General features: G+C 38.9%; 2 protein-coding genes across 6 annotated transcripts in view; both read left to right on the forward strand.

Annotated features, from left to right (window-relative positions):
* The window catches only part of LOC103724528 (cAMP-specific 3',5'-cyclic phosphodiesterase 4D-like), a 754,636-nt gene that overhangs the window by 713,905 nt on the left and 22,516 nt on the right, over window positions 1–18,215 (forward strand). The gene's annotated exons all lie outside the window — the stretch shown is intronic.
* LOC115068189 (cAMP-specific 3',5'-cyclic phosphodiesterase 4D-like) overlaps window positions 3,100–18,215 on the forward strand; it is a 20,054-nt gene continuing 4,938 nt past the window's right edge. The window contains exon 1 of the mRNA XM_029557969.1: window positions 3,100–4,205. Within this exon, the coding sequence (XP_029413829.1) occupies window positions 3,763–4,205 (443 nt within the window). The 5' untranslated portion in view covers window positions 3,100–3,762. The remainder of the gene's footprint in view (window positions 4,206–18,215) is intronic.

The following is an 18,215-nucleotide window of genomic DNA, read 5'->3' on the forward strand; positions in this document are numbered from 1 at the left end:
GCCTTGTATAATAGTGTCTGGGGATAGACATTTCCAACTTTAAACTGATTGACATTTCACTGATGCACCTTAGCAAATAAGACAATGCAGGGATGTAGAGTATATGGAAAATAAAGCGTTGCTTAAATCTTCTTCTCACCACCAGGATAGACACAGACCCTTAGATATCACAACATACTATTTAATTCTGTGCTCTGAGTAAAAAATAAGGGTGCCTGCTTTATTCTAGCTGTGAATTGACATCTTTCTTTTAGAACTCCAATCATTATTGACAAGAATGTTCTCTCCTGCTAATAACAGCACATTGAGTGATTGATTTTATCATTAGGGCAGATTTGAAATGTGTTGGCACTAGAGGTGGTAAATGTAATCTCTGTCTCATGGTTGAAACTTAGTACATTCTTTGGTTCCAGAAAAAGGAACAGTTAATATACCTGATTTTCTAAGTTTTTTTAGATACAGATGTGCGTTATGATAAATAATAATAAAATTATTAAATGCTTCATATTAAAACAAAAATTCACAAAGATTCTCCTATACTATGATGTGTAAAACTCTAAGATCTATGATCAATTGATGAGAAAAAATTAAATAATTCATTTCACACACAAGCAGAGAAAGCCAATGAGTCAACTGAATATCTTGTATATACTTTTTAAATTGTGTGAGGATTCCCTAATAAAGGTTTTCAAATGACAGTTGGAAGTGCTTAACTCTTCAGAATGTACAGTTTTCTTTTAACATGGAAATAAACAGAATGATAGGTAAAATACATATTCCCAATGAAAGCTGGGCATTTAAGCTGCCCCCCCCCGGGAGTATTTGAGTCTGATGAACAAGTTAGCTAATAGTACCTACTGTGTTTGTGCAATCATATAACAAGGAAGTGGGCTGTATGTGTAGTTATTGATATGCAAAGCCACCTGAAGAATAGTTGTTAGAATGCTAGGTCCTTATCTTGAAAAACTGATTTTATTTGGCAATGGTTCAGAAACTTTATCTTGAATCACCATAACCTTACAACTTAGCAAGAATATTAATCCTCAAATATTTTTGAGGTCTGAGTAGGATGGGTTTGTGTGTTCTGAATTAGCTTCCCAGCTGATTCTGATAACGTTTTGTAATCACTAATCTAAGAATCAACCTCTGAACTTTTAAAAGCCCAAAGTTGACATTTGCTAGGCACAGGCAAAGTTATTGACTACTGATGAAAATTATTCTTACGATTCTTTCAGATCTGGCAGGAATTATCAAAACTGCTAGCTTTTATTAAACATTTTTTGTATATAAATCATTGTTCTACATTTTTTCATTGAAATAATCATCAAATTATGTGAGAAAGTAAGAGTACTGCTCTGCAAGGAGGAGCAAAGCAGGACAACTGATTTAGCCAGGGCCACATGAGTAGGAAATGTTGGGTGATAGCCCAAGTTGCAGCCTCCAATGCTACACAACAATCCATCACTATCAATAGTCTTTTGAAATGATGATATACTTAACATTCCCCAGGTTGGGAACATGCTAAATGATGTTCATATGTTTTTTAAAGCTGCTGGCTTGATATTCTATACTCTATAAACTAAATAAACTATTTTTTAAAACTTAATGGAAATTTTGGGTAAAAGAAAGTGTTCCTGAGTTACAAGGCATGCTGACAGTAAGAAGCTTGTTGGATTTGAATCATTCTGTTTAATCTGGAAAATGGACCATAAACTGCTTGAACATCAGTATTTGAGAAGTTAGGAGTTTCAGGTGGAGTTAAGTTTTAGGGAGGAAAAATGTAGGGAGAATTCCAGAAGAAAACTGACATTCATATACTACTTTGATCTGCTTCTTCCAAATGTTAACAAGGCTAAGGATTATTCATGAATAAAAGCCAGTTTGTGCTGCAGAATATTTCAGCTTTTCTTCACATTTAGAAAGATATTGGTTCAATGACCTCTGAGAAATAGAAAATACTTTGGCCACTGTCATGATGACGCCTTCAAAGAGAGAGTGAGCACTCTTCAGTCCAGTACAGTTTCAATCCTCCGTGGAGGAAGTGGTGCTTGACAGACTTTTGCTTCATTTCTCTCAGAGCCACCTTTCTCAGAGTTTGTGCATGGCCTGCCTATAAGCAGAACGCCCATGATAGCATGTTGAAGGAAATGAACATTTCCAGTCCTAAGTACCCATGACTGCTGCTCTGAGAGTCTTGTGTATAATATTAAACAGTTGCCACTTAAAGAGGCGGACATTTACATATTTCATGAACTATTCTTACATGTGAGCAAAGTGAGCATTTATTTTCATTCTTGCTCTTTTCCCAATGGTATCTGTATTGAACATTCACTATGTAGCGAGCATTGGATTTCAGCACTCTGGAGGGTTCCTGATTTTAGTACTCTAGTGCACATTCAATTATGTTATGACTTGCTGAAGGAACAGAATGATTATACTGCCAGTGAATTATTGTGAGGCCTAAATATATAGCAAATAATGGATGGTATAGTGATGACTTACTCGGCAACGAATTGTAGAATTATTTTAACAATGGGGAAATGGCATCTGATCTTTAAGTAATTGGTAATAGCAAAAAAAAGTGCAAAAATGTCCTTAAGGTACTCTTAAAGTATCTTTTCTAAAGAAATTGATATTGCAGAAAAAATTAAGAGAAGATGAAATTTGAATTCATACTGTAGCATCAAGTATGACTTCTTTCTGTAGTATAATGGCAAAATGTGCTTTAAAGTGCTTTGGTAATAGAGCTGTGCTCTGGCAGACGTGACAGAAAAGCAAATTGTAGGCAGGCTCTGAAGGTAGCAACTGCTTAAGTGTCGCCAGAGAACTCTGCTGTACAACTCGAGATCACTCATCTAGATTTTCAGCCAGCTCTACTCCCCAGGGCTGGTACTAGCTGGAGGAAGATGTTCAAGAGGAAACAGAGTATTCTTCCTGTTATGGAAAAGATCCACTCAATATTTAATCCTGTATCAGAGAAACGAATTGAATTAATCTTAAATTTTGGATCTTCAAGCAGATTCAATTTTGTACCGACACACAGACACACCATTCCCAGTAACTTTGACAGGTTGAATCCTTTATCTTTGGAAGCCCCTCCCCCCCCCCATACGCAGCTCATTGACAACAAGCTCTGAAAACCAGCCAGGAATCATCAAATGCGTTTCTGCGAGAGAACAGAGTCAAGCAATGAAGAGCAAACCTCAGGGCACTGAGGAGCAGGGAGGGAGGCGCGGGCACTGGGAGGGGAAGGATCCAAGCACAGGTCTGACTCCTGACTGGCTGGAGTGGTTTTGGAGAAAGTCAGAGCACCACAAGCCAGTCGGGAGCTGTCCAACTTTTCAGCAGCGCTCGAGATTGCGGTTCAGGTGCCCCGACTCAAGAGCGGGCTCCAGCAGAGAGGCGGCTTTGGCAGCTCCAGCCGCCAACGGTTCCTAATCTGTCGTCGGCGCCCAGAGGAAGGAAGGGAAGAAGAGAGGAGGAAGAAGGGACAGACCATCGGCGAAGCCGCACATCAGAGTAGTGGTGACTTGGGGAGCACAGGAGCGTCTCTGCCACGGTGGCCGTGCTGGGAGCCCTGTGGCGTTTTGTGATCGCTCCCGCTGGCAGAGCCCCCTCTCGGTAGCCTCAGCCTCTGGTGGCTACAAGTCGGAAGCTGAGCCCAGTCTCCAGAAGCGGCGGCGGCGGCGGCGGCAGCAGCGGGGAGGCGCTCCATCCAGCGCGGTGAACCCGGCGGGGAAGCAGGGCGCGAAGCCGGCCAGGATGGAGGCAGAGGGCAGCAGCGTGCCCGCCCGAGCGGCCAGCGGCGAGGGCAGCGACGGCGCCGGCGGAGTGGCGCTCAAAGCCCCCAAGCATCTCTGGAGGCACGAGCAGCACCACCAGTACCCGCTCCGGCAGCCCCAGTTCCGCCTCTTGCATCCCCACCACCACCTCCCCCCGCCGCCGCCGCCCTCGCCCCAGCCCCAGCTGCAGCCACCGCCGCCGCCCCCACTGCCACCGCCCCCGCCGCCGCCCGGGGCTACCCGTGGCCGCTACGCCTCGAGCGGGGCCACCGGCCGCGTCCGGCACCGCGGCTACTCGGACACCGAGCGCTACCTGTACTGTCGCGCCATGGACCGCACCTCCTACGCGGTGGAGACGGGTCACCGGCCCGGTCTGAAGAAATCTAGGATGTCCTGGCCCTCGTCGTTCCAGGGACTCAGGCGGTGAGTGGAGAGCGTCCCCTCCCCCACTCGGCAAAGGGTCACCTCCCTTCTCCAATTCTCCCAGTTAGGCTGTCACCACCAATCTTGGAACCCAGGGTCAAATTCTAGAAACTCAGGGACAGCGAGCAGGGGCGTGTCTATCCTTGCTCTACAAGATGTGGTTCAGGTGTGTAATAGACCTGAAAGTACAGCATGATTGTTGACTGGGCCAGTGTGTGTGTGTGTGTGTGTGTGTGTGTGTGTGTGTGTGCACGCGCGCGCGTTACCGGGTTATTGGTGCCATGCACCTCCCTCTCCCCACTTGCTTCCATCCCACTCCAGCAGTGAGATTGAACAGCGAAATCAGTGTACTCTGCGTGGAAGGGGAGGAAGGGTGAAGGCGCGAAAACTCACAGGACAAGGGCAGTTCCAGCTCGGAAATTACCGCAGAGGAGAGGGGTCAGCAGGGTACTTCTATCCAGAGAGGACGCAGGGTGTGGATGAAACAGTTTGGTCTCAGGATTGCAGCCACAACGCTTGAGAACAACTCGAGTTTCTCTTTGTTAAGTCCAGAAGTAAATTGAACAGCAAAGGGGAGAGCACACACGTGGGTGACTTGGAGAGTTTGGAGCAAAATGTTCAGCAGTCCTCACAAGAGAGAAGGAGGAGCGATGGGAGCAAGAATGCCGTGGGAGCTATACTGCGTCGCTGTGTGTGTGAGTGTGTGTATCCAAAGCGTGTATGTATCGGTGGCCCCTGCACAAACCCAGGAAGAAAGCACTTCGTTTGAGAAGAAGCAATCGAGACATAGAGATTTGATTATTGTGATTTCCCCTTAACGTAAAGTGCTCCGGAAGAGAGGGCAGGGAAGCCACATGTCAACTGGGAGTTTTAATAGAAGCTAAGGAAATGAGTAGTGCAAAGGACAAATTACAGTAGCTGTGGAAGAGTCAGTTCTGCATTCTTAACAGACAAGGAGGTGGATATTGGCCCCCCCACTTGCTCCTAAGGCCATGAGTTCCCCCATCCCAACTGCTGGAGGGGGGGAGAGAGAGAGAGAGAGAGAGAGAGAGAGAGAGAGAGAGAGAGAGAGAAATATCCAAGGTTTTACACAGAAGCAAACACACAGTCACACAAAGGTTTTAGCAGCTGCTGACACTTGCCATGATGGATGACAAAGTGGGACAATCATCCAGCCTTATCCAGGGGCAGGCATTGATGCATCCACATCAAGCCCCCACACTGAACAATGGGTAATTGTACATCAGAGCTGGATGTGTAAACAGGAAAACCTAGGACTGGGATTATTTGTCTAGTTCTTACTGAAAATAGGTCGAATTTATCAGAAAACCATAATGGTATTCAAATATGTGTTTATCTGATCCTGTACATGTGCAAACATGTCTGCCTGTGTGTTGTATTCTCTATGAACAAGAGCATGCAGCCAATCAATAGCCCAACCTTCACGTGTGGGCATTCTTTCAGCAGGTCTACATCTCCGAGCCCTCTGCCTTCCTCACTTCCTTGAGTACCTTGTGGCTGTCACTATGTCTATTGAATGTACAAGATGAGAATTGAGGTTACTCTCAATTCAGATCAATTTAAAGTTTGATGGTTTGCATTAATTGAAGACATTTATAAATTAATATACAACCTTAATTTTATAACACAGACTAATAAAACACACGTGTAATTTCACTGTTTGAAGAGGTCATGCAATTGAGCACTATGCTGGATGGGTCCAAAACTGTAGAATAGAGGCTAGCATATCACTTTGTATATTTGACCTATTAATAGAAAAAAAATTATGTGGTAATGAGTACTTAATAAACATAAACAAGAACAAGAGTTATAGTTTAATCTGTGGCTTGATTGCTTTGGTAGAGTCTCTTAATTGCCTCCATTTTTAAATAAAATAGACTTGTTTGGGAGAGTGGAGCTGAGAAGCTAATTGGAATAGAGACTGCATCATTGATTTAATTTATTTTTTGCTATGCTCTCTACCCTGATTAATGGCCTTATTTCAAATTCCTTAGTTGAGTATTCACAGAAAAACCAAGATTGTGTAAAATTCACATGTAGCTTTCACTGTGGCTCATCTGATACATTATTGTCATTCTATTTAAGGATCCCTATCTTTAAATTTTTTATATCACTTGCATATTTCCCACATGCTCACACATTGCATGTCATCCATTCTTTAATAGAATTGCTTTTTTCAAATGAAAGTGCTTTCTAAGAAGCACTTGGTAGTTTTATTCTTCAGAGAAAATTGTAACAATGCTTTAAAATTACCAGAGAAATTTCACATATATTACCTTAGTTGAATCCAATAATAATGCTAAGCTGAGATAATATTACCTCCATTTTATAGATGAGAACACTGAGCCCCAGAGGAAATAAGTAATTTGTTCAACGTCACATAGATTAGAAGTGCCAGAACTGAGACCGAAATGCAGGTTTCCTGACTCAACTAAGGCCATCCTGAAATAAATGTGCACAGTTCCTGCAATAAGTTGACAGCATCAAGAATATGTGAAGCTATATGTGAAACTGATAACAACTGATAATATAGGGAATGAATACAAAAAAAGGAGATATTTAAATACACTTTAAAGTGATAGCACAAGCTTCTGGAAACATTGGAAGCTTTTAGCTTTTATTTTCAACTTCAGAAGCCCTGTCCAATATAAGCTTGTATCTGTGTTCACGTGGGACAAACTACTGTATTTTTTGTTTTTTTATGATGCATACAGTAATAAGCATGAACTAGCATTGAGAGAAGTTAAGACTAATCAGAACATTTTGAGAAATGAAACAAGAAAAGGTGCAAGTGTTCAACACACACACACACACACACACACACACCCTGTGAGCTAAAGAGGGGTTTAAATTGCCTGTGAAAGTTAATATATGAACAAGCCTCATGAGTACATGTATGGATGATTGCCTATGGATTATTAAAAAATATAGGTCTTTAAAAAGCTTTTTCAAGCACATACTGTATATTATTGCCTTGGCTGAAACTTTGAGAATCAGTTATTACATGTGAAGCAGTGATTAAGAGGCATCTTGGCTTGATGAAGAAATTTATATCAACAAGAAAGAAGCAATCCTCAGACATTACACTATCATTTCTTTTGATTCCATGAAAAAATGTGAGTGTGTTGGATATATTTTGAGTTAGGGTGTATGTATCTGACAAGGTAGATTCATTTATCAATCACAGTATAGAAGAAATTTGAAAGAATGAAATTTCCAAAGAAATGAGTCTTTGTATTACCAAAATATGAAAAATACTCTTTGAAATATATGTACCAGATTTATGAGTTAAACTAATAAGCCTTCAGGATATAGCGACTGTTTAACTTACCTGATAAAATATTCTTCATTAACTTATCTCTATGTTACAAAACAATTTCCTTAAGTAATATATCTCAAAATTTTCAAAATTTGTATATCCTTAGGAAAAAATAGGAATGAAGATTCAAACATCATAGGTGATTTCTTGATTATGTAAAGGCGTTCTAGATGTACTTGGTATTTGAATACTTACTTAACATGTGCAAGGCCCTGGGTTAGATCTGTAGCACCAGAAATTTTTTTTAAAAAATAAGTTACACTTTTTTCTTCTGGGTTATAAGAGATAGTCTCCATTGTTTTGATTGGTTTTATAAAAGTCTTTTAGTGCAGCATTTTTGTTCAATGAAGTATATAAAAATAATCTGTTTGTGGAACTAATCTTGAGTTTCATATTACCAAAGTAATTAGTTGAAAAGTTGTCATTTGCATTGCAAGTTTGGGGGTTTTATGAAAAAGCAATTTTTCAGTCCTTCATTACTGGATAACCAGCATAAGGTTAAATTTTAAGTAAGGACATTAAATAGTAATACTATAAGAACATATTTTTCAATTTTCTTATATTTCCAAAATAATCTTAAAATTTACAAACTGATTTAAACTTTTTTCCCTTTGTTTTCTTCCACTGAAAGAATGGCTTGTTAGCTTGTTTTAATTCTTTTTCAGGCAATGTGTTCTGAGTCTTTGATGTATCAGAAACACATTATGGGTGTATTAATGCTTATATTTTGGTTCTGAACATTTAAACCTTCCATGTTTCATGGAGTTGGTAGAAAAGAAGAAACAGAAAGAAATACACATGCGAATTCATCACCGAAGATGGAGCGTTTGTGCAGTCTTATTCAGTTGCCCACTTAGCATCGGTGATGGGGAACAAGGTAACACTGATTGTAACATCTGTCTCTAAGATACTGGCATGCCAAGAATGATGGGGACTTCGAGATAAACTAACTTAGCTGACTACCAGCCCACATTACTCTTGAAGAAGCAAGTCCTGAGAGCTTTGATTACTCAAGTAATTTATTGGCAGAGGCACAATTTATACTTTCTATATCAACTGACAATTAATTTTTATTTTCCACATTGTGGCCCTCTGTCTTTTTTAGTTTTGCTTTGCTTTGCTGGTTTTGTGTTGTTATGAGACACAGTCTCATTTAGTTGAGGATGACTTTGAACTCCCTATGTAGCTAAAGCTGGCCTTGAACTCCTGATCCTCCTGCCTGCTGGAATTACAGATGTAAACTACCATGACTAGCTTTGGGACCATCTTTTAACAATCAATATCCTTGTCTTCCAGACAATAGCTTAAAGCTAAAAGTTTGAAGTTACCATAAAAAAGCAGTTGTGAGTAAATGGAATATTCATATGTTGAAGACAGATGAGCTCAGGAAATAAATGTTCTTTCACTTTCCCTTGTGAATAGAGTTTTACACTTTGATCCATCCCACTCTACACACACAGTGATGGGCTGGTCACTGGTTTCTATCTACCAACTTTAATGTGTATTTGAAGACAAATCTTGAAAAATATCCTTAAATGTTACATAGGTTAATAATCTTAAAAGACTGAACCCTGCTAATGCCTTTTTCTAATTATTCAAATGTCTCAAGTCTAACATGGGCAAATTGTGTCCCTATCACAGTTTATTGCCCAAGTTTATGTTTAAAATATATAATATGTAGGTATATAACGTAAATGCTGTAGTCCTGGCACATATCAGCAATGTTGCTAAGGGATTATACCAAATAACACTGTATTATATTTCAAAAGATGCTGCAGTTATTTTTACCCTGAGGAACATTTTCTACATTTAAAAATAGGGAATCTAATTTTTCCCAGAGAAGAGGGCATTTTACATTATATTTGAAAATTAAAAAAAAAAAACCTCATCAGCTGTTTATTTGCCACTGCACATACATGTACCACCATTATCATGAATGTTACCATGCCATATTAGAGAAGGTTAACTGAGTGAGACCCAAGGTTTTCTTTGATACATAAATAAGCCCTTATAGTTCTTGATCTATCTGAATTTATGGTATCACCATTTGTCCCATTGTTTTAGGATGGTGCTATTTTTTAGATTCTTTTTCTCCCTTAACTATGGATGTCAGTGGCCATCAAGATCTACCAACAATATCTCTAAAATGCCATGTTCCCATTGTTACGTCCCTGGGTGAAGCTCTTACCATGTTCAAACACTTTGCAATAGCCTCTGAGTGGCCTCCTGCTCCATCACTCCCAACTTCCATTTATTTTACACACCAGGGTACCAGTCTTAGCAACTCTTTGTTTGAAATCCTAGACTAACTGCTTCTTGCACATATGATAAAAATCAAAATCCGTTTCTTGGTTTGACTCTTAGGAATGTCAACCAGTCTGTCTTACTTGCAGAAAGTCTTACTGCTCAGCGCCTTCCACCAAGCCCAGGAAATGCCACACTCAAGTGCCTGGCATGCATAGATTCTCCATGCTTTTCGGACCATGTTTTCATTCTGAAAAAGTCCCTTCTTCTGGATTGCCTTATCTATGCCCTATATCACCCCAACTTTATCTGTTCAAAAATATTCAAGAATATCTGTTTGACTTAATTCATATGTTACCTCCTTGGGATATTATAAAAGAATGAGTGATATTATTTTGTATATTACATTTTAGTAGTTGCCAACTATAGTTAATTATTGGTTATATCTGCCTCCTGCAATGGGTATTTTATGACCTTGCATGATACATATATGCTCAATGGATGATGATGTTTTAAATGTGGAAATAATAATGAAACCATGCCTTTCGGTTTGCACTCTCTCAAACAGAATATATTTGATTTCCTTAATAATCTCTGTGAAGCACAGAGAACTAGGGATATTTTGCTCATTTCACAGGTTATGAAAGGAATATCGTCTCTCAGAAAAAATAGATACATATCCATTTTCAAATACAGAACTCATACTTGAGCTTTGAAATTTCTAGTCCAATGATCTTTTTATTATACTGAAATATCTCTTGGTACCTGTTGGTATCTGATGAGAAGCTGTCTATAATTTGAGGTAAAATATGAGGATGGGGGGATTACAGTGATTATGAAGACAGATAGCAGTTTTGATCCAGTTTGTAATAAAGTTACATCAGAATGAATTCAGAAAGAAAGTCTTCCTCCTTTAATTTAGAAAGATGCCCCATGGAATGCATTCTTCCCTCTGCATTTCAGAGAATCCTTTGCATTTGGAGATATGCAAGAGTTTGGGGAAATGTTCATCAGATTCTCAATATGTCCTGGACCCATAAAAGTTAAGACACTGTTCTGTGCTTTAGAGCTAACTAAGTTGTTGATGAATTCACAAAGGAAACGATTATGAGAACATCATATATATCTGAGTGATGACTAATACTCTCACTAGGATGGTTGAAGCTGAGCAATATGAAATAAGATTTCATAAAAACTGTAACTATTCAGAAACAGAAGATTTTAGGCTTATTTAAAACCAACATATTCTCGATGGGATTTTGAGGGATTATTTCATTCGAAATTTGATTTAAGTCTGAGTAAGAATAGTTGAGAACCTTTCAAAAGACTAGAAAAGCATTTAATTCCCAGTGAGATATCAAAACGTATCATATAGGCTTTTGCTTCAAATGCTATAGTATTTAATTAGTGAATAAAACATGAATCTGAGGAATTTAAAGAAGTTGAGAATGAGACCATGTCTGTAAGAAAATATAGAATCTTGTCGGCGCTGCGTGTCAATGCACTACACATAGGCTAAACCACTGTATTGTGTTTATTGGCTTACCGAAGTAAACGTTTCTTCTCACAGCATAATAATACTTCAAATCAGCAGCAAAGTGTTTCAAATCAATAATAAAATGATGAAAAACTTAACACAAAAAAGACAAAGGAAAAGAGAAGGTAATTTTAAAAACGAATATTAGTGACATACATATATTTGGAAAGCTTTTTTTCTACCTGGTGAGCAATGGAATAAAGCATAAATGAACCATTCAAAGGAATAGGAGGTATAAAGAAGTACACACCTGATTCTCAATATTTTTATTGAAGGGTATAAATTAGGAATATATTGCTGGGTAATCAAAAAACAATGTTCATCAGTATTTTAAGTGTACATGTCTTTGCCTAAGTAATTTTATCCTTAAGAATTTTGCTTAAGAATATAATTGAGAAACAGGAGAGCTGGCTCAATGGTTAAGAGCACTGGCTGTTCTTGCAGAAGACCCATGTTCAGTTCATGTTCCCAGCAACCATCTGTAACTCCAGTTCCAGGGGATCCGTCACCTTCTTCTGACCTCTGCAGGCATTGCACAACACAGGTGGACTTACACACATGCAAGCAATACACTCATACATATAAAATAAAAATAATAATTTTAAAATGAACTGAGTATGTTACTTTCATAATAAACAGAAATCATATATTTCTTCCTTTCATAAACATTTATATTTTCAAGCTGTTTACGTCGCTATATTTGTTTGTATTGCTCTTTTCCCCCCAGTTCTAAAAATTAAGAGCTGAATTGTTAAACAATTAACAATAAGGTAAAAATAAAGATATCATAAAGAAGAAAATAACACCATGGAAACAGTATATAATATGAAAGAAAAAAAAGCTCATGTGTTTGATTAATGAGTAATTGTTAAAAACAGTTCGGAGATTTCTGTTTGCTTCCTAATAGCTAATTCAAGGAAAAAAATATTAGTTCAAGATTTATGTGTGCCAGTAAGTTAACAAATGAGTTGAGTTTCTCAGGAGAAAACATATTTGTTGAACTCAGAATTAAAAGAAATATTTCCCCATGCTATAGTAAAATAAGAGCACTGTGTGATATGGTGTGTATAATTTCATCAACTTCTCTATATTTTATTAAAAAATAAATATGAATGTTTCTTACCACTTCAAATGTTTTATGAAGCTCTATATTGATGCCCTGTTGTTGACTTGCTATGCATTCAAAAGTCTACCTATACTGGAGTTCCAATTGGCTTTTTAAAAAAATATTTTTAAATTTGTTTTCTATTGTTTGATGATGTCATACATGCATATTTTGTGTTTTGGTCAAATCCACCTCCCATTACCTCCTTTCTAACCCTCCCCTATCCTTCCTACATACTTTTCCTCTAAATTTCATGTGCTATTTTTTAAAAAAACTCAGAGCCTGTTTAGTGCTTCCTATTGGTTTTCTTTTTAATGTATATTTTTATTGAATTTTTGTGTATTTCATACAATAGATCATAATCATATTTAGACTCCTTCTTCATCTGCACTCCCCATAACTAACCCACAGGGTTTCATGAATTCTGTCATATATGTTAAGGCCAATTGAGTCCAGTTTGCATACCCAAATGTTCCTTGGTGTGAGTTCATCCACTGGAGCCTGGTCAGCCCATATAGTGTCACTTCCTTAAAGAAGATCAACTCTCCCTCACTCAGCAGTGATCAACTCCCATGCCTATTAGTATTCTTAACAGTGCTTTCCCTTCAGCTCTGAATGAGATGCTTGTTCTATAGAAAGGAAATTCCTTGGGTGCTGGGGAGATCGTTCATAGTGCAAGCACAAGGACCTGAGTTTGACTCCCAGAATGTCCCCCACCCCACACCAAAAAAATAGTCAGCTGTGGTGGCATGCACTTGTAATCCCAGCACTGGGGAGTCAGAGATAGGTGGGTCCCTCGGGTTCACTGTCCAGCCAATCTACCCTATCTGAGGATTCCCAGGCCAATGACAGAATTTGTCTCCAAAAACAAGGTATAGAGCTGAAGGCTGTATAACTAAAATTGTAGTGCCAGGTAAGAGAAGCCTCCCTTTGAGCTGTTGGTCAGGGTAGTACAAGAAATTCCCAAAATAATATTGCTATTGCCACAATCCTTGGTTGTCTCCCAGAACTTTAAGGTAAGACATATATTGGGCACAGGACTTGGAGCAATGGAATTGGAACTGACCTGGAAGCCTCCTCCCCCAAGAACTAGCACTCAGATTATCAGAAGGTATATCCAAGGTGCCAAGAGAGAAAAACAACCATGGTCTTATGACTGGCCCAGAAAAATATCTCTATTACTGCAGTAGGGGCACTTTTATTTTGGAGATAATCAACAGATGTCTAATTGGTCTTAAGGCCCACTCAATAGAAAGAAATCCATGTATGGTGCCAAAAACATAGCCAAGTATACATGGTTGGAGAGGGCATAGACCTTGGAGAATAGCCTATAACTGTGACTTTCCTAGACCAATGTAATTTCTTACTATATTCTAAATAGTTGTCCCTATATTCACAGAAAAGTGTGGCTCTGCCCACTCCTTAAAGAAGCCTCTTTTTGCAACAGATGGAGACTATTACAATGTTCCACAACTGGTTAAAATGCAGAGAATAAGTGATTGTAAGATGCCCAACCCTAAGTGACACATCTACAATGCAACCTCTGCACCTAAGGCTCAGGGCACATCACAGAAGAGGGTGTGGGAAGAATGTATAGCCAGGGGAACAGGATGCCTGCTGCTAGATATTGCATTCTAGACATGATATGGAAGCTGCACCCACAAAATCTCCACAGTACGATAGCCTAACAAGCCCTGACATTATTACAAAAACCAGTTTACATGCCAGTGTGGATGGGTTCTACCTCTTGTTGAAAGGTTACAGGCAATCAATGGATGCTGAAAAATCAGTTTTCCCCAAGGATTAACTAGCTCCTTGGTAGATTATCTAATCCCAAGTGGTCAGTCCTAAACAAATGTACATGTGAACACCATTAAATAAACTGTGACTATATATATATATATTAAAGAAGAGGATGAGAAAGGGAACGGGGGGAGTTGTAGGGGTCTGGGGAACAGTGAAATAATGCAAATACAATATTCATGGATGAAATTCTCAAATGTTTTTGAAAATTTATACTAAAATCAGTGTGGCTGGTGCTTGTAGAGAAATAACACCTGATGTTGGTGTCTCTCCCCCACATGCATGCACACATACACACATATGCTTGCACATGTGTACACATACAGTAAAAGAAGGAAATGCCTCTTCCAGCTTTCTTAATCTTCTAGACTCTATACTCTGCAGGCAACAGTCAGCCTCTTGTTCTCATTCAGATGTCTGATTTGATTGACATGCCTTATTCATTCCCCAGTTCTTAGAAATAATGACTGTTTATTTCGGTGTTTCCCTCAACCACTACTTTTTGACCTGATTTATCTTTATAAGGCAGCTCTCAAGCAACTCCAACCTGACCAACTCAAGCCTGACTCTGAACTCTGGCCTATCAGCACAAATTCAGTCTTTTGAATTGGTGATAGGAAATGGAACCAAAGAAATTCAGCCTTGGTTTCCCAGGCTCTGACTGTCTAATGTAATGTGATCACCCCATTCTCCAAATAATCAGAGAACATTCTAGCCTCTTCCCTCACTTTCCATCGGAAGCTCCAGATCAGGTAGTTACAAAATGTAGCCAAAAGTGCATGGATATAAACCAATTTGATATTAGGAGTTATTTACCAAAAATAAGAGATTGAGAGATTGTTGTTTTAGAGTAATCTCCTCACAAACATTTTCTCTGTCTATTGTGATTGCTCCAAGTTTGAGAGAACAACATTATGCTTGTCTCCCTTTGTTCATTGTTGTTTACTTGGGGGGGGGGGCTCCATTTCTAGCACTCACATAGTGGCTAACAACCATCTGTAACTCCAGTTCCAGGTTCTAACAACCTCTTCTGGCCTCTGCAGGTATTTCATGACAAACTTGCACTCATACACAGGCAAAACAAACATAAAATACATTAAATTAAAAGATATATATATACATGTATATGAATTTCTTGTCCAAGAACATCATAGTCAGTCAAACTGTATAAGAACCTTCTCAACAGTAAGAGAAAGAAAGGGTATGCTTCATTGTTTTGGTGAAATGCTCCTAATTTCATAATGGTTTCACTTTTACTTTAAGTTGTGCTTTTATTTTTGGTGTGAAAGATGAGGATGCTATTAAAGGAGCCATTACTTCTGCTGACATGGAGTATTTGTAGAGCAAAGCAACAAGAGTGTGTTGAAAAATCATTAATGACAGGTTTTATAACATTTCTGTAATCACACTGTAGTATTTCAGGCAGAAACAAATTTAATAAGGAACAACATTTTTGTGTTGATTTTCATGGTTGCTGGGGCCTGGGGATCCTCGACCCACCTTGCTTTACCATTTGCTCTCTCAGGTTCTGCTATTCAGTTTCAAATATGAGCTCATTAAAGAATCTGCATTCTTTCACATGATAAAAATCTACTTCCTTCTCTGGCCTTAAGACTTGACTGTAGGAGCAACTTGATCACTTGACATGAAAGCTCTAGGTGAGGTACTTTAAAAAACTTTTTCCACTAAGCTGGATTATTAGTTTGACAGTCTCCAGCCAGATACTCTTTTGAATGTTTGTCATTATTCAAGAAAAGTTTCAAAAATTGTCTAGAGAGATAGATCAACAGTTCAGCATGCTGCCTGCTCTTGCAGAAGACCCAGGTTCAAATCCCAGCACCCACATGACAGCTAACAACTATCAGTAACTCCAGTTCCAGGGGAGCCAATGCCCGCCTCTGTCCTCTGTGGGCATTGCACAACACAGGTGCATGTATACACATGGAAGCAATACACATAAAATAAAAATAAATTATTTTTAAAAATTTAAAAATAAAAGTTTCAAAAGGTCTGAACCATTAAAGAAGCCACTGAGGAGACACTGGGAACCCATGGAAAAGCATTATCATATATCAGCATTTGCCCTCAACCGCCATGGCAGCCTGTCTATTGCTGCAGATGCTGTTTTGAGTATACTCACTTGCTATAAATTTTTAATCTAGTTAATTAATGAATATATTGAATCTTCTTACTGTGATAAAACGTGCCTTTATAAGAATTCATTTTGTTACTTTTACCTATGAACAATGCCAAGTACTCTTTAGGACAATTAATTAAAAATATTTTCCACCAAGTCAAAAACAAAGATCAAAATCCGAAGGCCAAGAATACATTATGAAATGACTTAAGCAAATGAAGGGAGATATAAATGCCTCCTACATTTCCAGACTACCCTATACTAAAACTTGGAAGTAGTTGGAAGCATATCAATAATTTTCCCTCCTTTTACTAAAATAATCGATCTTTTAAAGATGAAAACCTGCCTATAAAAATGAGTAAGGAGAAATTGCAGATGATAGAAGATACAATAATTGCCTCTTTAAATGTCCACGTAGTCAGTTTTAACAGAATATCAGTGACATTTGTTATTAAGCAGTAGACTCTGCAAAGTACTGGCTAAAGGCTATAGGTTTATAGTACCCAGTGGTGTTTTCCAAGGTACCAGCCAGAATATGGTTGTACATGCAGAATTCAGGTTGTGTGGCAGAGAATGGCTAGGGGAGTGCAACATGAGGGTGCTAAGCCTCTGCTAAGATTCCTCAACTTTCCTCTAGGACTTTAGAGAGGCACTGAGATTTTACCAGGGAGGTTGTGTAGCTGTCCTTGAGATTTTAACGATCATTTTGGCAGATACATGGAAGATCAAAAGGAAGAAACTGGAGATGTGACTTAGGCATTTATTGCAGCAAGCTAAGTAAGAAACAGAATTGTTGACCAGTAAGTGGGCTAATGACCTGAACAGTTTCCAGAATAAGTACACAAATGGCCATTAAATATTTTTAAAGTGTTCAATATCCTTAGCCATCAGAAATGCATATTAAATCTGAGATTCTCTGCCCAGTCAGAATGGCCATCATCAAGAAGAGTAATACATGCTGAAGAAGGTATGGAGAAATGGTGTGCTGGATAACTTCAGTGTCAACTTGACACACCTGGGTTGAGGGACCTTCAGTTGGAGAATTGCCATCATTGGACTGGCCTGTAGCCATGTCTGAAGGGCATCTTCTTGATGAGTGATGTGGGAGGGCCCAGCCCACTGTGGGTGGTGCTATCCCTGGGCAGATGGGCCTGTGTTGCATAAGAAAGCATGCTGAGCAGGGACCAGGGGAGCAAGCCAGTAACCAGCATTCCTCCATGATCTGTGCTCCAGTTCCTGCCTCCAGGTTCCTGCCCTCAGTTCCTACCTTGGGCTCCTGGATGAACTGTGACCTGGGAAATGTAAGACAAATAAACCCTTTTCTCCCCAAGCTGGTATTGGTCAGAGTGTTTTGTCACAGCAATGGAGAAACAAACCAGGACAAATGGCAACCCTTGTACACTGTAGATGGGGGTGCAAACTGGTGCATCTTCCCCAGAAATCATTCTGAGGGTTTTCCAAAATTTAAAACTAAAAGGACTATGTGATTTAGGTATAGTCTTCCTGGGCAAAATGCTCACCACTACAAACACCCTCCATTTTTCTTTTGTTTGTTTTACTTCTGAAAGTTCACTGTTCTAATGAACTCACCTGATAAAAGGGATTACTTAACTTTTCATTTTCTTAGACTCTAGAAACTTAATTAGTATGTCAAGTGGTAAATATGGTACAAACCGAGAGGCTGCTTCAACCTGATTCATTGTATTTTCACAGATTTTGATATCTGTTTATATTCTTTGTATATGTTTGTCTTCATAATACTATTGGGCCACAGAGCAAACACTGTACATACATTATTTTCTTTCTTGCTTTTTTTCTTTCCAATCACCTTGTTACTCAGTATT

Source organism: Nannospalax galili, unplaced genomic scaffold (assembly GCF_000622305.1).
Source record: "Nannospalax galili isolate Female #2095 unplaced genomic scaffold, S.galili_v1.0 scaffold751, whole genome shotgun sequence".
NCBI classification, from domain to species: domain Eukaryota; kingdom Metazoa; phylum Chordata; class Mammalia; order Rodentia; family Spalacidae; genus Nannospalax; species Nannospalax galili.